Below are 22,648 nucleotides of genomic sequence, written 5' to 3' on the forward strand. Positions count from 1 at the left end.
TGTATCGTTAAAGGATTGTCGAACAATATATTGATTATCGCAGAATCGCTGTATAGCGATATTATCGGTATCGCGGGCCATGTATCGCATATCGTATCGTATCGTGAGGTACCCCGTGATGCCCACCCCTAAGCGTGAGCGTTGGGTGCGAACTAGACGTCAAAAAGTGCGAGGGTGAAAGACGTGAAAGTGCGACTTACCAAAACATTTCAACGCTATGACCTTCCCTGTGCTACAGCTCCCCCTAGAGGAGAATGAACCAGTGAGCTAATCATGCGTGGTGATCGTGTTAGTCAGCCGTTATCGTCACATTATACTTATTAAGTGCTGAGTGTTAAGTCATTAGATGAATTTGCCCAACCTAAATTGCCATAAACTTTCCAGACTGCTCTTGTGCTCCGAGGTGATTTGTACGAAGCCGTCCGTGTACAGGGGCCCGACGTCGGTCAGGTTCACTCCTTTGTCTTTGGTCAGCCTGGAACAGGGGGAAGGCAAACGACGTGAGGAGGCGGCGGCGTGAATAATTTAAACCCCGGGGCGACGCGACTGGCTTGGAAATGAGGTATTAGCAGTCCATAAATAAGACGGATTACCCGGCGCTGTAACGTACCACGATTATAAGGATGCAGTTGTGATACCGTGTAGGGGGTGTTAATGAATATAGTGTATATGGGTGTGTGTGTGTGTGTGTGTGTGTGTGTGTGTGTGTGTGTGTGTGTGTGTGTGTGTGCGTGTGTGTGTGTGTGTGTGTGTGTGTGTCACTGTGTTTTGTTGCTGTGTAGGTGATAATGAATAGTTAGCGGTGTGTGGGCTTTTTTTGTCACTATATCACTGAGAAGGTGATAATGTGTGTGTGTGTGTGTGTGTGTGTGTGTCGGTGTGTGTGAGTGTGTGTGTGTGTGTGTGTGTGTGTGTGTGTGTCGGCGTGTGTGTGTGTGTGTGTGTGTGAGATACATAAGCCAACACCACAGAGAGAGCGCAAGCCAGCATGCATGATCTGTGTGTGAGTTTGTGTGTGTGTGTGTGTGTGTGTGTGTGTGTGTGTGTGTGTGCGCGCACGCATGTGTGCGCACGTGTGCGTACGTATGCGACCGCGTGTCTACGTGTATGCGTGCGGGTGTGAGCAGAACAGGCACGTGTGTAAAGCAGACCTCAGATAGCCCAGCTGGCGGCAGACCAGCGTGCCCAGGGAGGAGTTCCAGCCCTCGTAGCACACGGGCAGCCAGGTGGCCGTCTTCCCCAGCTGGATCTCCAGCAGAGAGTTGTCCAGGCTGATCCTGTAAAACACTGAACCTGATTGATTGACAATCCCTCCGGAGGGAGGAGCCCAGCGCCAGCCGGTAAAGAACAGGCGTCTCGTTGAGGACGTGACGAGGAGCTACGCAGCAGTGTCCTCTATGTGCTACTGCTACGGGAGAAACGGAACATTATGGAGCGCCGGATTGGATGCCTTGCCAATGTGTGTACATCATCAGCGACAATAGAGTAAGGGGGAGCCGGGGGGGGGGGGGGGGGGGGGGTGGAGGGAAGGATTCACTACTAATATGGCCGCTGTTTATTTTCTTAAAGATCAAACATTGAGTCAAACTTCAGTTTCCCATCCCAACTACAGTTTTTAACCAAGATGGCCGCTGGGTATTTAAGCCGATGCAGACTGTGTCGGAGTGGTTCTGGATCTTATTAAGCCGATGCAGAATGTGTCGGAGTGGTTCTGGATCTTATTAAGCCGATGCAGAATGTGTCGGAGTGGTTCTGGATCTTATTAAGCCGATGCAGACTGTGTCAGAGTGGTTCTGGATCTGTTGTGGACACAGACCTTTCCTGGGGTCTGAGGCGGAGGCGTCCTCGGTGACGTTGCAGAACGTCGTCTCCTTGGTGTCTCCCAGCCCCGCCGGGCTCTGTGACGACGAAGGCCTCGTTAGAAGCCTGACTGGATTTCAAGGGAAACACGATGTTTACACGAGGTGATTCCAACCAAAAGCAATCGCTTTATTTCAATAAGATCTGATGAACTGCTTTGATCGAGCAACCTCGATCAAAGCAGTTTGAGGGGGAAAACAATTGACTTTTATTGTATGAAATGTGTGGCTGTTTTTAATGTCTCTAAAGCCACCAGCAAATCTCCAGCCGAGGTTTAAAGACATTAAAGTTGTGTTCTATTCAATTGTAATGAATTTAGTTACTGCTCATTCTTTTAATAAATGAATCAGCGAGGACTAGGATGTAATTGATGACACGGTGAAACGATTCTTCAAAGAAGCTGTAATAACATGGCTTGGTAGAGGGAAGGGATGTTCTGTCAGAATGAAATGTGTTATGGTGGTAAAAATATTTGAACATACTCAATTCTGGGCAGATAATGGAAAATGAAATAAGGTCAAAGTTAATTTCGTGCAAAGAGCAAAGGCTCTAAAATAATCATAGAATTAATGCCCAGATTTATATAATCCATAATTTCCCAGCTTCACTGCGAAGGTCACAATCAATAATTTATAGACCAAAGAAAAATGTTACGGTCAAAGAATGTAAAACAGAATTATTATAACATATAAGATTAGCACGCTATATGGTACTATTGCTAATAGCACCATTAACTATCTGTATTTCCTGAGTTTTTGATATGTAGATAGTAACATAAGGCTTGGCTTTCTCTGAGTCTCAGTTGCTCCCCTGCAGTGTTTTACCAAAGACTTCTACTCCGTTGAACACACTAACGAAACAAAACATAACAAAAGAGTTCTTGGTCTGCAGCACTGTTTGAACACGGCGTAGGGTTTCTAGTCTACGTATGACTGGTGTAACACAAAACGAAACCCTTCCACTACACAACGCCGTCGACTTTTCATCCTGTCCTGAAGGTTAGCGTCTCACCTAGAAACCAGACACCCACCGCCAGGCCCCCCAGCACTCCCAGTACACACACCGCTGCCAGCAGACGCTCCAGTCTGTGAGCTGAAGAACACACACACGCACACACACACACACACACACACACACACACACACACACACACACACAGACACACACACACTGATCTCTCCGTGAACATGCAGACTAGCCGAGCACTTTGAATGCCAGCTGATACATACATTAACACACGGGATGGAGAATTCTAAACAGGGGATGAATGTCAAATTGGAATGCGTGCAGGAAATGCACAGTGGGGGGGGGTGGTGGGGGGCTGGGAGAGGAGGAAAAAGGCATTCAATCACATCCTAAATAGCTCTGTAATGTAGTGTTGCATTGTGTTATCTTCAAATGGGCAGGGGGGGGGGAGGTCTGAGCACAGTAAGGTGGCCTGTCACTCAGGCGAACCTCAAGGGATGCCTGATCACTCGGTTCAATTTAATCCTGCTGTTATGGGGGGGGGGGGGGGGTGCGAGGGGGCTGTTATGGGAAATGGGGGGGGGGGGCTGTTATGGTGGGGGGGGGGTGGGTATCTGGGTCGTGCGGCCCCCCTAGGACTTACAGGGTTTGGTAGGACGAATCCCCTTCACCCAGCCGTGACAGCCCACCCCCTGGACTCCCCCACTTTCCCCACCGCCGCCCCCGCCACCACTGCCCCCCATCGCCACCGCGACTGCGGTGGCGATGGGGGGCAGTGGTGGCGGCGGTGGCGGAGGCGGTGGCGGAGGCGGTGGCGGAGGCGGGTGGCGGAGGCGGTGGTGCCGACGGAGGAAGGGGCGGGGGTGGCGCGTCTGCTCCTCCTGTCGCGGCGTGGAAGCGATGACTGATGGCTCCCGGGTTCTCTATCACCGATAATGGCCCTCCATCAAGACTCTGCAATGGAACGATCATAAGGCCATTAGGGCTCGTCGCTGTCTGTGTCGTCCCCCCGCCCCCACACTGATAACAGTGTGCTCGCTCTCTCTCTCTCTCTCTCTCTCTCTCTCTCTCTGTCTGTCTGTCTGTGTGTGTCTCTCTCTATTATATGTATCGCTCTCTCTCTCTCTCTCTCTCTTCGTGTGTGTCTCAGTCTCTGTCTCTGTCTCTGTCTCTGTCTCTCTCTCTCTCTCTCTTTCTCTCTCTCTCTCTCTCTCTCTCTTCTCTCTTTCTGGTGTGTGTTTCTGCGGGCAGGGGGATGGGGGGTGAGCAAGTGAGCCCAGGAATTTCAGACAAGACGGATCCTCTCTCACCTTCTGCCTCTGTGATGGCGCAGATGTGTGTGTGTGTGTGTGCGTGTGATTTAATTAAGAGCATTGTGAACCAGGCTATTAGTGATAGTGCCGGGGCCCCGATGAAGTTGGAAGGGACTCGAGTGTGTGCGCGCGCGCGCGCGCGCGTGTGTGTGTGTGTGTGTGAAGTTGTTTGGGAACTTTTTTTTTCTGCTCCTCCTTTGTTTCATCTCCAGAAGATGAGAAATGAGAAGTGGAGTCACTTGAAACAAGCTGATTGGCTGATTGTTGCAGATTTCTCTACAATGGCACTGAAGGAGCTTATCACTAAGATTGTTCTTTGTATAATCACTGTATAATCATAAACACTGAGCACTGCAGAAAAGTAATCCCATTCTGTTCATTTAGTTTAGCAGAATATTAATTATCTTTTTTACTTTTGTTTAGCAGATTATTAATCCTATTAGGGTATTTTTTAAGTATTGCAGATAATTAATCCTATTAGTTCTACAGATACGCATCAGTCGGCGGCAAATGTGAAACTTAGCCTTCTTATCGATGCTATCATACAATTACGCTTTCAACACGGAAAAGAGCCCCTCTCCCTGCAGTCGGACTGCAGCAGAAACATAATCCATCACAAAGCGGATTCAGTCACAGCAGGAGGAATAACCCAACGCTAGGCCCGAGCATTCGACGTGAACACAGCTACACAGCCACGCCGCTACGCCGCAAATTTAACCGGCTTCAAGGAAAAAAGCGAGAACATCTTAACAACACATGAACACAGGTTAGTCACGGCTGTTGCCTCTAATGAAGCCAACATGTCTGGCGTACAACGTACACACAGCATCTCTCCGTGCCGTGCTGAAGGCTTTGGAGGTGTGAATCACATCGAGAGCCAAGCAAGGGCCTAGTTAGCGTGCGATGAATACATTAACCAACATCTGAGAGAGGGAGAGAGAGAGAGAGAAAGAGACAGATACAGAGAAACATAGACTGATACAGAGAGAGATACAGAGAGAGAGAGAGATAGACAGAAACAGATACAGAGAGAGAGAGAGTCACAGAGAGAGACGCACACACACATATAGAGCGAGAGAGAGACATACAGCAAGAGAGAGACAGATACAGAGAGAGACAGAGACAGACACAGAGAGAGAGAGAGAGAGTGCATGTGTGCGATGTCCTACCATGGTGTCCCTGTGCAGTAGTCAGTGCAGGTGGCTCGGTGGTCTCTGTGGCAGTGGCGGATCATCTGCAGGCCCCCCCGCTGTGCTGTGGAGGTACGCGTCCACCGCCGGCCCGCCTGCGCTCGGTCCGCCGTTTGAACCGCAGAATGCAACTCGGGCTTTTCGCTTCACAATGAGACAATGAGGTCAGCACTGGTGGCCACAGAATGGGGCTGTTGTTTGTCCAAGGTACAGGGGGAAGGGGGGGGGCTGGGGGGAGGGGGGAGGGGGGGGGGGGGGGCGCTGGGGGGTGGGGGGGGTCATGAGGCATTCAGAGCCAAGCTGAACCAGGTCTATGTAGGTGTGTGTGTGTGTGTGGGGGGGGGGGGGGGGGGGGGGGTGAGTGGAGCATCTCCAGAGAGAGAGAGAGAGAGATACCTGTAAGCCTCTCCATTGATGAGGAGGACGGTGTGTCGTTGCTAGGTAACGCCCCACACCTGTGCCAAAAGATTTATTTGGGGGGGGGGGGGGGGGGAGAGAGAGAGAGAGAGACAGAGACACCTTTGATTTTTTTTCTCGGCAAATCCGAGAACCTGACAATTCGTAGGTCATAATTACGGTTTGTTGAAAACTCATATATATCGCGTCAATCGCGTCATTTAGAAAGGAGAGGTATCCTTTCGTCTCGCCGTCACTCTTTCTCTCCCTCTGTCTCTCTGTCGCTCTCTCTCCCTCTCTCCCTCTCTCCCTCTCTCCCTCTCTCCCTCTGGACGTTCACTCAAATGAACTAAATGAACGCACTGTTCGCTCTGCGTGTTGAAAGGTGTCACATTCTCAAATCCCCCGTCTCTTGAGAGTCCGAGGAAAAAGGTGAAAGTGTGACTGTTTCGTTCATTCTAGTCTAAATGTCTGTGTCGGAACACACAGGAGCAATAAAGTTATCTCAAATTAAAACAATTAGCTACAATTATTGACACAAGAAATATACAAGACACACGAGACACAAAAACAATTATTTACTATTATGTGTCATTTCATTCCGCAGATGATTTGATCAAAGGCACCTTTTTAAAAACAGGTGAAACTAATATAGGAGGGCATCTTGCTCAAGGATGCATACCCTTATAAGCTGCAGAGACTGGGGTTCGAACTCAGAACCTTTACGCAGGAAATCCAAAACACTAGCCTCTCCACCTCTTGGCATCTAAAGAACTCTAAGAAGAAGTTTTAAAAACCATTCCAAGGTGAGCGAGGCCTAGGCTTAAGTACAGCTCCCGGATGGCCTAAGGTGTCTTTAATATCCGAGCAGGGTCCAAGGTCTGGGCAGGGGGGGTTACTCAGCAGACAGGCGGGGTGTTCAGGGGCGGGGCGGCGGCGGTGGTCTCCGACAGAACCAACATTCCAGCTCATTTGACGGCTGAGGCCATGTTGCGGCCCCGGATCTATTTGGCTCATCTCGCGCCTGTCATAGAGAATTACCTCAGAATCAAACAGAACCTAATGAGAATGGGACGAGTGGAATGAATTGCACATGACGGAGAGAATCATCTCTGTGGTACAATTCCGGATAAAGCGATGTGAGGTTAATAATGTTTGATAATGTTTGCTTTGTGAAATATTCCCTTCATCTGCGTTGGGTAATAGAAAAGGCATGATGAGAGAGGGAGACAGCGGGGGGCGGCGGGGTGGTTGGGTGTTTGGCGGTTCCACGGCGGCTCGATGTCGCCCCCTTTTGGAGAAGCGTGTGTGTGAACTAAATGTTTGAGATATACTCCCATCGGTTAGGGATGACAATCTGTTCTCACACGGGCGATGTTGAGATGGGGAAAGCGACCGCTATTGTTGTAGGCCTACATTGATTTACACACTATGAAATCATTTTCACGTTAGTTTGAGATGTAGGCCTATTAATCCTTCCCTTTAGTCTTTCTTCTGACAAATACTTATTGTAAATTGCTTTGGATAAAAGCGTCTGCTAAATGCCCCAATATAATCCAGTTGACTAAATATGAGCCTATACATACACATAATAGGCCTATTATATATTGCTATTTCAAATATCAAGTTAAACCCCATAGTTCACCATATGATATTGAGATATTATTTAATTACAGTTCTAATCAATGTTGATTGTCAGATTAGGCCACAATATAAATATATAATCTTTATTTGAAGCCAATTGAAGAAAAAGCATTATACAGCTAGATCAATACTTATCAAATGCAATAGCCTCCCTCTCTTCTTTCAATATGTCTTACTCAAATAGATTTTAATTGAGTAAAACAATTCAGTTTAACGGAGGCATTTATTATGATAAAATCTAGGTTATTCAGTGCGTTTAGTTAAATAAACCTAGGTTTTACTTTCAGACTACATTCTCTCCCTCTTCCTCCCCCTCCCTCCCCTCGGAGCTCCTGTCTTTGTGTTGGGGGGGGATCAGCTCTGCTCCCTCCCTGGCTCTAGCGTGTGTTCCTCCTAAGATCCACACCTCCAACACCATGAAGACGAGCCCTCTCATCCCGGGTACAATCCCCACATGCGACGACGGAGAGCCGGGGGAAGTAGCTCCTACTTCTGAGGGAATGCTGGGAATGCTGGAGCCAAACGCCGTCAGCCAATCCGGATGGGATTTGCTCCAGCGCTTGGCCACCGTGGGAAACATGCCATTTTGATAGGACTGCGGTCCAATCCGAGGCAGATGGACAGCTCTTCGGAACGCGGTTCTGTTCGTGAATCGTGGCTTGCTACGCACGTCATGACACGAACACGTGTTCGGCATGATAATTCAAAAGGATGGCGGGAGGGCGGAGATGAACCGCTACTCTGTCGATGGCAACATCCGCCATAAGGGTTATGTTCTTTACTGATGGTGGAGAACGCACCGCTGTAGTAGTGAACCTGTTTACTCCTATCGACGCGCAGGGCTCCTACGTTTTAATGTTTTAATGTTTCTGCAATAAAACGATGTGCATGACGTATCTGCACATTATAGCTAAGCCTGCACACATACATACATACATACATACATACATACATACATACATACATACATACATACATACATACTGCATATAAACATACATTCATACATGCATAAAAACCGAGCACCAGACTGGCCCTACACCTAAAGTGTCTGTTCCCCGAGGGCGTCAGTCTGTACATGGCCTTGCAGGGTGATGGAGCCAGCTGGTGTGGAGCTACAGCGGCAGTCAACACCGCCCCCTGCTGGACGAATCTAATATTCAACCCACGCTTTGGGAACATTGATCCAAGGACTACCCTCTGCACATACATAAACAGCAAGCCCAGACCACAGACACAACGAGACAAAACACACACGAGTAATGTATACAATTACTGCTAAACTATATATATATTTTTGTGCCAGCATTGGTATATGAAAGCGTTGCTTAACTCGTAGCGTTGCACTTGCACAAATAAATACTGTTACCTACCATACCTGTTACTGAGGTCGACTCAAAATACCTGCACACGACTATATGCCCTAACGCACGGTGTGGGTAAACGGCGTGGCGCTGTGCCTGCATCGAGTGAGACAGGGTGAATAAATAGCTGCCATGTATGTGTTTGTGTGTTGTCTTGTAGAGCCTAATGACGGCGAGGAGCAAGGGCAGGGCTGTTCCCCCCCACCAGATGGCAGCTAATGTGGTTTGCTTTAGCCGCCCGCCATGCTCATTCTAATTAAACAGAGGAGATTGCATTAGCAATGGCCTCTACTCAATCTGTTATACTCCGGAGTGGGGACCTGCATACCAGTTGGCTGGGGAGTGTCGGAGAGGAGATTAGGATACCAATTAATGCACGGAATGATCCGAACGGAAAAACAAAAACAAAACCACCGTGGAGGTCTTTTTTTTGTGTCCTTTAAAAATGCTTTGATTATAGCAAGTGGGCTTAAATCAATGATTAAGAAATAGGAGTTGGAATTAAAAGTAATGGCGTGGATAATGAAAATCCTAACACTTTTATTTTGAAAATTCAGGTGACGGAAAAAACAAAAACAAACCCACCGTGGAGGGCTTTTTTTGTGTCCTTTTAAAATGCTTTGATTATAGCAAGTGGAGCTTAAATCAATGTTTTAGAAATAGGGAGTTGGAATTTAAAGTTATTGCGTGGATAATGAAAATGCTCACACTTTCATTTTGAAAATGCAGGTGAGCACTTGCAGTAGCATGGCAACGCTGCAGGGGGAGGGATAGCAGAATCCAATGTGATTAGGTCAGGGTTTGGTCAGGCCCGCTCTAGCATGTCGAGGTGCCCATCTGGAAACAGCAATAAACAAAATCAGTTATATCAGTTCCAGTAATGTTCCTTATTGGTGCATTGAAATACTGCAAGACTGTAATGTCTACATATGTTTTCTCCTTGGTGCGATGGTCTTCTGTGGTCCTTTTTTGTGAGGAGGACAAATGTGTTCCTCATCAAACCAGCAGGGAGTTAAATAGCACGACTTCTAAGGTTTAAATAATTCATGGGATTTCTAGCACAATAATTATACTTTCATCAAACATCAGAGACTTGAGGAATTGGCAGTATATCAGCACAGTTCCATATATAAACACTTTCCTAAATAAGACTTTGGAGTGAAGAGTTGTGTAGATGGGTTGGTCTTGGCGGACGACCAAAACAGATTGCGACACAACTCCATGACACACTAGGAGCACAGGCCCCCAAATATCCATTCTTACATGCGTGTGGAAATGCAAAGCAACAGACCCCGAGAGGCATATTTAAGTAACTAAAATCATTTAACAGGAGCGATCAGCTTCCAGATTGGTCGATCAGCAGCAGTTGACAGGGCCCTCGTCAACCGTAGCCTCCCACATCAATCATTGGCTGCGGTGTAAGTGGAGGCGGGCCAGAAACGGTGGAGTTCCCGTTTCATCTGACGTGAGAGACAGAGATCACAGCAGCCAGATTTGTCACCTGTTGTGATGAGAGAAGTACCTCAAACTCCCCATAAACAGACTCATCCCACTGGACTCACTTTTTCCACAATTATTGCACTATTGCTCGTCCATATTGTTAATACAGTGCATTTAGAGTGTATCTTCAATTGATCTGTTTATAGGAGATACTGGCATTTTTACAAGATCCTACATTTTACTTTTTATATATTGAGTTTTGACTGATTCTGACTTCTTTATTGTTCACCCGCTTTGGCAATGTAAATGTTTGTATCTCATGGCAATAAAGCTTTTTTTGAATTGACAGCAGCTGTGTCTCTGGAGTGCGTCCAGACCAGTGCAGAGGAGCCGTGGTAAACAACTTCACGTGGCCAGGCCCCCGCGGTCGGAACGCTGTAAACTGGAAAGTGCTCCAAACTAAAATAATGACCGCTTTAACTTATTTTAACTCTAGACAAAGTCATTTAAGTGTTATATTAAATGCTGCTTGAAAAAGTGGCAGTTTTTCTGTGTGTTTTGACTTTTTTTAATGAGGGATTTTTTAGATGAGTCATTGGAGAAGTTTGGCACCCGAGAAACGGGAGAGTGAGGGACGGAGTGCATAAAAGAGAGAAAATTTGTTTTATTCTTTTTTTTTTCACCATGCCACGGAACACTGACGCATACAGAGTTGTGCCTGAAAAAACCACACACAGAGAAAACACTTCCACACACACGCACACACACACACACACACACACAGTGTAACAAAGCCGTAATGAAGGAGGGGTTTTACTGCACACATGGCAAGAAGAACAACCCTGATTGGATGCCAGGTCGAACTGTGATCTGGTCCTGAGGTAGACAGACACCGACAAAAAACTCTAAACGACTCACAATTCACGTCATCCTAGAACACGCCAAATAAAAAGGGACATCCGCAATATCACAACATTGAGAAAGATCAAAGAAAACAAAAGAAAAAACCTTTTCAAAAGACAAAAAAAAAAGTGCTCCATTTTCTTTTGGTCCATGGAGAATATCCATTGATAGTGCATGTCCATGTAGCATAGTAGATACAGTGAAGAACAGGTGAATCTCATGGCACTGCATGAGACGTTGGCTTTCTCCGGTAAAGAGGGCATCTTCCCATGCCAACGGTTGCTAGGTTCTGCTGTACACGTTCTTTTACACATCGTTACATCTCACTCCGAGAAGGGAACATTTCAGGACAAGAGCCTATTTACGTTTACGCCATAATTGCCGAAGACTTGCATCAGAGGTTGAGTCACTTATCACAGTTATTATAATTTTTTCTGCCTCCATTTGCAAAATGTTCAGACAAAAGTGGCTTGACATGGCGGTCTATTTTGAATTCCATAACATTTAACAAACACCCCGAAACAACGACCAAATAGCACGGAGCCATGTACTCAAGCACATAGACGCTCTACTTATAGAAAAAGAGGCACGGGGGGGGGGTCATAATTTGAATTAGAGACTTATAAAACACACACACATTTAGATGTTTCTCAAATCATACCAAATGTAAACATAGAGCAAATTACTGCAATACAAAAATACAACATATTTCAATCTATAAGGCCTGTTTTAGGCTCACATAATGGAATACCAGGACAGTTTACTACGGCTACACTGTAACGGACAAAAACCTGCGTATATTGATTCGATAACTTCGATTTCTCTTTTTAATATATTGTAGAAAAAGTTTTTTTCTTTCAATTTATTTCCTGGGTTCTGTAAGTGTGTTTTAATAGATGACTATGAACTAAGTAAAAAAAGGAAAGGAAGTAAAGTAACACCTAAAAAGGACGAGGACTATCGATTTATTTTAAACTATGCCAACTGTTTAAATGTATGTGGGTTCGGGTCAGAACATTTACAAAACAAAAATGAAACGTCAAACTTCCAGCGGTCACCCTAAACTAAAGGTAAAAAGTGTGGTGGTTTAAATGTGCTCCACAACTGAGATGCAGTCAATGAATATCCGCAACATATTTGGTAGCAAAACTCAAAAATAGATATAAATAGCAGAACTCATTACGTCGCGACTCCAAAAAGAAATAACAAAAGAGATAAAGGTGACCCATCTCCATCCAGATGAAACAGCCTCCGCAAAGAAGAGAGCGAAACAAAACGACGACGAGGCAATTAAACAGATCCAACGCAACGTGAGGTCAAAGACAATGGCAGCCGTTCAAGTAACACATGCACAGATAAACAACTCTGAAAAATAACACGGAAACAGCAGAAAAACGCCCGACAAAGTCACAGGAAATTAGAGGAACCCATCAAGGAATTATTTGCAGCATCTGCCCTTCGCCAACAGAGTGTGCCTCCACTTGTCTGATAGCCCAGCAGTCTCCCAAAATAGCTGCTACTTTACATATGGGTCAACCGCTGACCGGCGTGGTGTGGAGTCCAGAGGATCTCATGTACAAACACACTGCGCACACACAAACGCTATGTGCATGTGTGTGCCTGCCAGTATTTATATTTGTGTGTGTCTGTGTGTGTGTGTGTGTGTGTGTGTGTGTGTGCGTGTGTGGGTGCACACTCAAGTGTGTGCAAATATACACACATATATATATATATATATATATATATATACTGTATATGTGTGTGTTCTTGTTTTTTTTATACCCATACATTGTTGCCACATGTGTGAGAGAGAGAGAGGAGAGTAAGGAAGCGAGAGGCAAAGACACAGAGATAAAGAATAAGACAGGAGATGATGGAGGGATAAACAGAGGGAGTACTCAAGAGAAAAAAAGGGCAAGAGAGATCAAGAGATAGAGGGCGATAGAGAGAGAGCGAGAGCGATAGAGAGAGAGCGAGATAGAGAGGGTGAGAGAGCGAGCGAGAAATCAAGAGAGGGAGAACGATTGAGATACACAGGGGAGAGAGAGAGAGAGATAGAGTGCGACAGAGAAATAGCGAGAGCGGCAGAGAGAGAGAGCGATGGCGAGTGGGAGAGTGAGAGAGATATCAAGAGATAGAGAACGATTGAAAGAGAGACAGGGGGAGAGAGTGGGAGAGAGAGATGAGGAGATAGAGAGCGATAGAGAGTGAGAGAGAGAGAAAGACACACCTGCATGTGTGGGACTGAGTGAGTGTGCTAGGTGAGGTCCGAGTCCCGCTCAGACGTAGCAGATATAAAGGTAAGTCTTTTCTATCCTCCAGTCGGGGGGCACGTCCTCCGGCTTGTGCCCCTTCATGTGCTTCTGCATGCCGGCCAGGCTGGGGCAGAAGTCCTGGCAGATGGTGCATTGGTAGGGCGACGCGCCGTTGTGCGTGCGCAGGTGCTTGATCATGGCCGAGTAGTCCCTGGACCGCTGGTGACACAGCTTGCACTCGAACGGCTTCTCGCCTGGAAGAAATCCGAGCCGGGAGCAAAAAAAAACAAAAAACAGGCAGAACCACGTTAGCCGCCGTTAGCAGCAGCACAGCAGACAAGGTCGCGTACGCAAGCGCCGCGCAGAACGGGAATTCCGTACATAAATTCCGAACCGGAATTCCGAACATACATTTCGAACATTCCGAGTTCCGATCGTGAATTCGGAACAGGAATTTCAGTACATGTATATAATAATACCGAACATAAATTTGAAACGCGCATTCTGGGTCGGAACACGCATTTGCATTCGGCATACAAATTCAGAACATGAATGAACAAGAGCAGGAGCGTGCGTTAAAGACAATCTGAACACTCCTAGCAACAAGCATTTTCGGAACACGCGTTCAATTGGCATTTATTCGAAAATAAACGCCTTGCATCGGAACACGAATTTCGAAGAGTTCAAGTCAAATTATTTTATGGTCAAATGCACAACTTGACAGCAGTCATAGCTCCGATTGTAAGTCGCCTTCGGATAGCGCCCCCCCCCCCAGTGGACGACTCGGTACGAACGCCGACGTGACACGTGGGGGAGCGGCCGTGCGACCTCTGACCTGTGTGCACGCGGTAATGCGTCTCCAGCTGGTGCTTGAGGCTGAAGCGCTTGCCGCAGCTGTTGCACTCGTACGGCTTCTCCCCCGTGTGGATGCGCTTGTGGCCCCGCAGCGTGCCGTCGTCCCGGAAGCAGCTCCCGCAGAACTCGCATTCGAACGGGTGGTCTCCTGCTGGAATGCCACGCACACACACACACACACACACACACAAATGAGTACCTATCAGTGTCTATCGTTTCTTCATCGTCATCCGAAAGCGTCATCAAGGCAAGAACGTGAACAGGAAGAGGAGGACGCGTGGAGGTCCACGCAGGTCAAACAGCCACAGTGTTTGTTGCGGTAGAGGGCTGGTGGGAGGGGAGTGGGGGGGAAGGGTTGGGTTGGTGGGGGGGGGGGGGCGTTGATTATATTGTGACACAGACACACCTCCTGGCGATCCATTGGCTGATAAAAAAAAGGAGAATAGAAAGAAGTCTTCCAGGCATGTGCACTTCTGCTCTGCTGATTCCTGCTCAGCTTCCTTTCTCTCTCTCTCTCTCTCTCTAGTTCAGCCATTTCTCTCTCTCTCTCTCTCTCTCTAGTTCAGCCATTTCTCTCTCTCTCGCTCACTGTAGTTCATCCATTTCTCTCTCTCTCTTTCATCACTGTAGTTAGTTAATTTGTCTCTCTCTCTCTCACTGTAGTTCATCCATTTCTCTCTCTCTCTCTTTCATCACTGTAGTTAATTTGTCTCTCTCTCACAGTAGTTCATCTTTCTCTCTCTCACTGTAGTTAATTTGTCTCTCTCTCCCACTGTAGTTAATTTGTCTCTCTCTGACTGTAGTTCATCTCTCTCTCTCTCTCTCTCTCTCTCTCTCCCTCTCTCTCTCTCTCTCTCGCCCAGGCCTCTCCTTTGACTCATCTCCATTGACCTATGTGGCTCATTATCTCCAGTGTCCACAGCAACAGCCCAGTCGGACGATACGCCGCCGCGCTCGTCCTCATTACGGGGGCCCCCATTCTTCCCATACCCTCCCTTCCCCTCCTCTCCTCTCCCCTGCCTCCCTCTCCACCCTCCCCCCACCCACCCACCCACCCTCCCCCCCACCAACACCAACAACAGCAGTGTGGCGGAGGAGCCGATGACATTTACCAAATGTTACTTCCACGCAAGGAGCGGCACACAAACAAGATACGCAGCCCGTGGACGGAGAGCTCCCGTCACTTCTGTCTCTTCACATCAATTATGTATTTTCCTGTCTAGACATCAAGCCGACTTGACAATTGGGGAGTGTTATTTAAGGTGAACGAGAGACAGAGGGAGTCAGAGAGAGAGAGAGAGAGAGAGAGAAGAAAGGAAGAAAGGAAGAAAAACGGGGGACATCTTTTTAAGTAAATATCTCTCGCATCACCCGCGGCGAGAAGACTCACCCTTGGCAGAGAGAGAGTGAGGGAGAGAGAGAGAAAGAGAGAGAGAGAGAGAGTGAGAGAAGAAGAGAGAGGGAGAGAGGAGAGGAAGAGAGAGCGAGAGAGAGGGAGAGGGAGAGTACAGACGAGTCATTTTCATTTGCTTTTCCTTCAATATTTATTTGGCCTCCTCTATCATTTGGGCTGAACCGCAGTAAATCTGACAGCCGTGAATTGCAGAAAAGCCCAAAGGCTGTCTAAGAACCTGCAATATAAACAGGATAAAAATTGCCCACAAATATGCAGCGGCCATAACGCTACTGTGCAGTCATCAAAGGGGCGACTCGTGCCGTAGAGAGGGCAGGAAGAGAAGTTGCTGGGGGGGAGAATGTGCATTCAGAAAGGGCCGGTGACTCGAAGCCCGGGTGAGTTGGAGTGCGATGATTTGACTGCTTTGTGTTGTTTCATTCTGGTTTATTGATGGTTTGCGTTGTGCCGTGTGGGGAAGGGGAGGGCAATGTGACTGATGATGATGGCCATGGAGGTGGTGGTGGCGGGGGTACTGGTGGTGGAGGTGATGGTGTAGGAGGTGGTGGTGGTGGAGTTGATGGTGGAGGGGGTAGTGGAAGTGGTAATAATGTGGTTGCAGTGATGGTGGTGGAGGTGGTGGTGATAATGATGGTGTTAGTGATAATGGTGTTAGTGGTGATGGTGGTCGTAGTGATGATAAGGTCTGTGGTGGTGTTAGTGGTGATGGTGGTGATAATAATGGTGTTAGTGATAATGGTGTTAGTGGTGATGGTGGTGGTGGTGATGGTGGTGGTGGTGATGATAATGGTGTTAGTGATAATGGTGGTGATAATGGTGCTATTGGTGATAATGGGGGTGGTATGATGATAATGGGGGTGGTGGTGTTAGTGGGGATGGTGGTGATAATGGTGATGTTGATAATGGTGGTGTTAGTGGGGATGGTGGTGATGGTGGTGATAATGGTGATGTTGATAATGGTGGTGGTGGTGTTAGTGGGGATGGTGGTGATGGTGGTGATAATGGTGATGTTGATAATGGTGGTGGTGATGATAAAGGTAGGGGTGGTGGTGGTGGTGATGGTGGACAGTGACGATAATGGTGGTTGTATTGGTGATAATGGTAGTGGTGGTGGTGTTAGTTGGGATGGTGGTGGTGTTAGTGATAATGGTAGTGGTGGTGGTGGTGGTGTTAGTTGGGATGGTGGTGGTGTTAGTGATAATGGTGATGGTGGAGGTGGTGGTGTTAGTTGGGGTGGTGGTGGTGTTGGTGATAATGGTGATGTTGTAAATGGTGGTGATGATTATAGTGGTGGTGGTATTGGTGATAATGGTGATGGTGGTGGTGTTGGTGATAATGGTGATGTTGTAAACGGTGGTGATGATTATAGTGGTGGTGGTATTGGTGATAATGGTGATGGTGGTGGTGTTGGTGATAATGGTGATGTTGTAAACGGTGGTGATGATTATAGTGGTGGTGGTATTGGTGATAATGGTGATGGTGGTGGTGTTGGTGATAATGGTGATGTTGTAAATGGTGGTGATGATTATAGTGGTGGTGGTATTGGTGATAATGGTGACAGGGGTGGACAGTGGTGGTAGCTGCTGTAGCAACGGCGGCGGCGGCCTCACGGCCGATGTCTTACCCGCGTGGGAGCGTAGGTGGCGCTTGAGGGTGGTGTGGCTGGGGAAGGAACGCTCGCAGTGGCTGCAGATGTAGCTGTGCATGCCGGCGTGGACCTCCATGTGCTGCTGCAGGGCCTTCTGGGTCTGGAAGCGCTTGGCGCACAGCAGACAGAACACCGCCATGTCGGTCCCTGGAGGACGCGGCAGACACAGGCGCGCGGTTATTTCAGTACCGTACACAGACACAGAGCCCTAAGTGGAGGGAAACTGGGTCACTTCAACTTTCTCAGAGAGTCCTCAGAGGAAGAGAGGATTCTTTCATACACAGAGAGAGAGAGACATAAAGCGAGAGAGAGAGAGAGAGAGAGAGAGAGAGGGGGGGGGGGAGAACGAGTGTTTCTACCTAAACTAACTTTATCCCCCCCCCCACCCCGCCCGCCCTGCTGCCCCCCCCCCCCCCCCCCGCAAAAAAATAAACGCTTACAAGCCCTTTCAACTCAAGGCCTCCCCCCACACTTTTTTGAAACGCTCTTATTTTGGAAAAAAAAAACGGAAAGTCATTGTTTTCCTCATGATTTGCCTAAAACGTGTCGCGTGGGGCGGCTCGCCAAATCAATGGCTTCTTTTTGTCGGGGGTGTGGGGGGGGTTTGTCAGATGTGTAATTATTCTCCGTCGCACCGCATCAGGAGTCAGCTGCAGCCTGTGATGTCCTCTTTCTCTCTCTGCTCAAAGAGCAGCAGATCGGGGCTCCACCTTAAATGATGCCTACACTCGGCGCCCCGTGCAGAATGTTAAGTAGTGATATCAAGCCATTAAAGGCAGGACTGCCGCGGAAAAAAAGAGAAGAGAAGAAGAAAGAAGAAGAAGAGAGAGGGAAAAAAAAAACACAATCCAGTTTAATCCTGTGTGTGACCTGGCATCACTTTGGGGCTGCTTTCCTGTTGCACCGAGTGTGGGGCGGAATACAGATCGGGGCGGGGGGGGGGGGGGGGGGGAGGCAGAGAGAGCCTGCTTTAGGTTGGCTATGAGACGGAGATTCATTGGCTGTCATACAGTAAACACTTGATCTACAGCCTCATCTGGCACCTGTCGTCTCCGCCGTCTCCTCCCGTCGCCATATGCCGGCTGCGCCCCTCGCCGCGTCGCCGCGCCGATCCATACCTGCGTCACGGAGCCAGGGACGCTTTAATCAATCGCATCGCTAATAATGTGCAGGTCTGGGAGAGCAGGGGCTTTAATGTGAGATTATAGGGTGCTTATTTCTCTGTCTGCCCGGGTTGTGGATCATTTACAATGCGAGCAGGTCCCATTGCTCCAGACTCCGATTCAATCAGACATCTCCAGCGGAGGATCATTAGTAAACAGAGGGCTGTACCAGCACTTCATTGGAATTCAAGTGGGGTTGCTGTGTCGCATTTAAAATGCAGTCTGATGAGGTCCACTAAATCAAATCATTTGTTACTGTTATTGAAGAGCCTTGAGGCAACTGGCAATTAAATTGGAATTAGTGCAGGGAAAGGGATACAGCACACTCATACAGAGCAGGAAGAGGCACAGACACTCTTTAGGTTCAATCAAGTTAACATACAGGCGCATTCAAAGCAGGGGGGGAGGGGGGGGGAGAGGAGCAGATAAGAGAAAAACAAGGAGAAGCAAAAGAAAGCGGGCAAAGTAAATTCACAACAGATAATTGCAAAGCTGCTGGGCTGTGGCTGGTGTGCCGGAGTGAGAGTTGACTCCTTTATATCTCTCTTGACATTCTACAGCTGAAACCTTAAATAAATAAGTAGAAAACAGACAAAGAAGACACAGGTCTCGGTTTACGGTAGAGAAAAAGCACCCCGGCGTCTAAAACTGTATGTGCTGATTTTCTCGGGGGGAGAACATTGATTGATTTTTTTTCTTTTCCTAACACAGACATTCATTCCTCTGGAGAAGGGAGAGAAAGAGGAACGTGGGCGCATGGAAGAGGAGATCATATGTAATCATTGATAGGAACGGGGAGCGCAGGATGAAAGACGCTTCCCTGCGCTGACAACAATGCTGAGCGGCTATCCAATGGAATGGGCTGCACCTGTTGGGAGGCTTTAGCCCGTGGCCGGTAACACAAAAGACACACACAATAGGGTTCAGGCTCTCATTGACCGGCCCCATTAGTCATAGGCTTTTGGTGCAACTCCTACAATCCCACCCTTCACACTGCTGTCTAATGACCGCACGGCTTTCTCACACACGCATCACAATATTTTCTAGTGTGTGTGGGGTGGAGGGGAGGGGGGGGAGACAAAAGATGGTTCTTCTCCAGTGCTCCCCTGACCTCAACCCCCCCCATCCCCCCCCACCCCCCCACCCCGCACCCCAATACCTTTTCTTTTTACTCCCACACACACACATATGCCTTGATCAACAATTGAAATGGTGGCAGCCTTTCAGTCCTTTAGCATGTTGATTGAATTTTCCACAGTCCGTCACAGAGCGCTTTAACCAGCACTCAACACACTCTGAAGGAAGTGCTGGAGCAAATCTAAAACGCCTAATCGAATTAAAGATGATGAGGTAGTTAAAGAGTCCACTCTGACTCCACCGTCGTTATATAAAGCTTTGATCGATTTGAAGTCTCAATAAGGCCAATCATAATCGTTTCTCCAGCCAGCAGAGGGAGTTCTTTCTGCTCTGAGCTCAGTCTGGAGTCTGAGCTCTAGTCCTCATAAAGTAATAAGTGTTGGGAACAAAAGAAGTCTTCACTTTCCACCCTGTACACTTTTTCAAATGACTTCAATTACCCTCACTGAGCAGTGAGCTTTTCCAACAAGAACTTATCCCAATACGGGATTTGATGCAGCATAGCTTGGTTTTATTTTAATACTTTTTCCCTCCTTGCCTAAAATAAAACCCTTTAACCTTGTCTGCTTTGTGGCACGCTGGCAAACACTCACTCACTGTTCCCCTCTTGTCAAAAAAGACGTAACGTGAAGGGAGAACACAACGGCAAATGTTTCCGTCGCAGCGCTCCGATGTTTGATCGCAGACATCGACAACCCCGGCGACAACTTCCGACAAGCGGTTCACAATTTATGCACTTCGGTAACATCAAACGCAGGGGAAAAGAAAAAATAAAGAAATGCATAAAATGAATGACAAACAACGCCACGATTCGACGGTGAATTGCGAATCTCAGCATTGTTTGTCGTTCAATTTATGCATTTCTTTATTTCTTTACTTCCAGACTCAAAACTCACCTGGTTCGGAGTTCACTAATCTGCATAGCGTCCTGGCAATTCATGTACGCACTTATTGCATGTTGTATTTAGTTATAGTACTTAGTTGTGTAGCATCTGTGTGCTACAAACAACTGCTTGGCACTTGTATCTATGAACATCCTTACTGCACCGACAGTGATATATTGTTTCACTTTCTTATGACCAATGTACTTATTGTAAGTCGCTTTGGATAAAGAATCTGCTAAAATGTAAATGTGAATGTATTTCTGATCCCCCCCCAGTGGGGAATCAGGAGGTGTTTTAGAGGCTCATCACTAACCGCTCCGGTGGACGCCGTTAACTCTTCAAACGAAAGGGAGGGTGTTTGTGAGCTGCTGTCGCGGCGGTCTTCCCCGTATCGGCTCCTCTGTGTGTGGGAGAATGGCCCCTAAAGTTGCCTGGCCGCTGCCCCCTGCGTTCTCACCGTCCGCCAGACAATGGGGCCCTGGGATTTGGTCTTAAGGCACCACGGTGACCCCCCCCGACCCCTGGCCCTCAATGGGGTAAATACCACGTAATCAATGGTGTTGCTCAAAGGCCGGGGCGCTGACTGAGCATTGTGTCCCCTGAGAGCCGCTTCTCTTTTAGACTGCTCAACGAGAACGATGGGTTTGTGCTTTAACTACCTTTCTCAGGGCCCTCAGTGTATCTGTGTGTGTGTGTGTGTGTGTGTGTGTGTGTGTGTGTGTGTGTGTGTGTGTTTTCTACTTTTTACTGTTTCAGACAGTATGTGTGTGTGTGTGTGTGTGTGTGTGTGTGTGTGTGTGTGGGGGGGGGGGGGGGGGGGGGGTCTACATTATTGTTTTAGACAGTGTGTGTGTGGGTCTACAATACTCTTTAGTGGGGTGTATGTGTGTGTGTCTGTGGGACTTCCTTACTGTTTTAGACGGTGTGTGTGTGTGTGTGTGTGTGTGTGTGTGTGTGAGTCTTCATTACTGTTTAAGACTGTGTGTGTGTGTGTGTGTGTGTGTGAGTCTACATTACTGTTTCAGACGGTGTGTGTGTGTGTGTGTTTGGGTCTAGATTACGGTTTTAGACTGTGTGTGTGTGTGTGTGTGTGTGTGTGTGTGTGTGTGTTGGTCTACATTGCCGTTTTGGACCAGGCCCATTAGCTCAAACCTGTTGCTTTGTTTATAGTATTCAAGACATTTTTGTCCATAAATGCGATGAACGTCTTATCTATATTTGAATACATACATACATTTATATTTATATACATGAATTTGAGCGAGTCAGGCTCTCCCACTGCTGCTTGCTGCCGGCGGTGGAGATAAAACCACGTGTCTAGGCAACCAGGGCGGATCACGGCCCTTTTCTGGGGGTGAAGTGTTCCAACTAATCCCTTCATTCACAAATGAGCGCAGCCTGTTTCCTTTCAAACGCCAAACAAAAGTTTTCCCACCCTGAGATTCCGGGAGTAAACCCACTGCAAATTGAACAAGAGATTGTCATTCAGGGAAAGCAAAGGAATCTCCACGCATTCTGCCATGTTGGGGTCTTATTCATTCAGTTCAGCGCTATGCTAGCGTCCAATCCCCCTCCTAAATCAATTATAGCTCTTTAAAAGTGTGTAAAAAACAACTTCAAGTCGCTCCTCATAACAGAGGATCAGAAACGGCCTCAGAACCAGATGAATGAAGACACATTCAGGGTAATTAGCAATGTGAGCCATAAATCATAGCTTTTAAGAGAGAGCGAGTCGGACACGTCTGGATAAGTGACCCATTAATATCAGGCAGGGCAGGACGGGAAGAAAAACAAATCATCTACCAGAGGAACAGAGCGGACGGAAGAAGCCTCTCGCAGACTTCACACACTCGGGCGGTGATATAAGACGTCGCATCAGAAGGGGGGGAAATTATGCATGATGCGTTCCATCGTGACATTACCCACATGTGCTACTTTTAGGTCAAACCAAAACCGTGTCCTCAGGCAACACGCACAAACACACACACACACACACACACACCCACACACACAACACACACACACACACTGTTTATTTTGTACTGTCTGGCAGGGCTGCACATTTGACCCACTTAAACATACACCCGTCATGCAGGCTGGCCTTACGCTCCCTACCTCATGTGACCCGCCGGGGCGCTGGGCTATATGTTGATTCATACGACTGCCACCCGCCCCCCGCCCCCCCCCCCCCCGTCCTCCGCCCCCGGCTGTGTGTT

At 47.7% G+C, this 22,648-nt stretch overlaps 2 protein-coding genes across 4 annotated transcripts in view; both read right to left on the reverse strand.

Annotated features, from left to right (window-relative positions):
- Positions 1–7,949, reverse strand: part of tmprss5 (transmembrane serine protease 5) — a gene marked incomplete at both ends in the record, with an annotated part of 10,536 nt that extends 2,587 nt beyond the window's left edge. The window contains 7 exons of the mRNA XM_084467229.1: positions 201–244; positions 362–475; positions 1,152–1,287; positions 1,817–1,930; positions 2,872–2,945; positions 3,470–3,780; positions 7,776–7,949. Coding sequence (XP_084323355.1) covers positions 201–244; positions 362–475; positions 1,152–1,287; positions 1,817–1,930; positions 2,872–2,945; positions 3,470–3,780; positions 7,776–7,949 — 967 coding nt within the window. The remainder of the gene's footprint in view (positions 1–200; positions 245–361; positions 476–1,151; positions 1,288–1,816; positions 1,931–2,871; positions 2,946–3,469; positions 3,781–7,775) is intronic.
- A 2,891-nt stretch (positions 7,950–10,840) lies between these two features.
- The window catches only part of zbtb16b (zinc finger and BTB domain containing 16b), a 27,289-nt gene continuing 15,481 nt past the window's right edge, over positions 10,841–22,648 (reverse strand). The window contains exons 5-7 of one of the 3 annotated variants that reach the window (XM_084467453.1): positions 17,225–17,395; positions 14,167–14,334; positions 10,841–13,585 (exon numbers count right to left, since the gene is read on the reverse strand). In XM_084467453.1, coding sequence (XP_084323579.1) covers positions 13,356–13,585; positions 14,167–14,334; positions 17,225–17,395 — 569 coding nt within the window. In that variant the 3' untranslated portion in view covers positions 10,841–13,355. Of the gene's footprint in view, positions 13,586–14,166; positions 14,338–15,315; positions 17,396–22,648 lie in introns of those variants that run through there. The other 2 variants (XM_084467452.1, XM_084467451.1) reach the window with 2 other exon arrangements.

The sequence above is a fragment of the Micromesistius poutassou genome, assembly GCF_964030765.1.
Source record: "Micromesistius poutassou genome assembly, chromosome: 4".
NCBI classification, from domain to species: domain Eukaryota; kingdom Metazoa; phylum Chordata; class Actinopteri; order Gadiformes; family Gadidae; genus Micromesistius; species Micromesistius poutassou.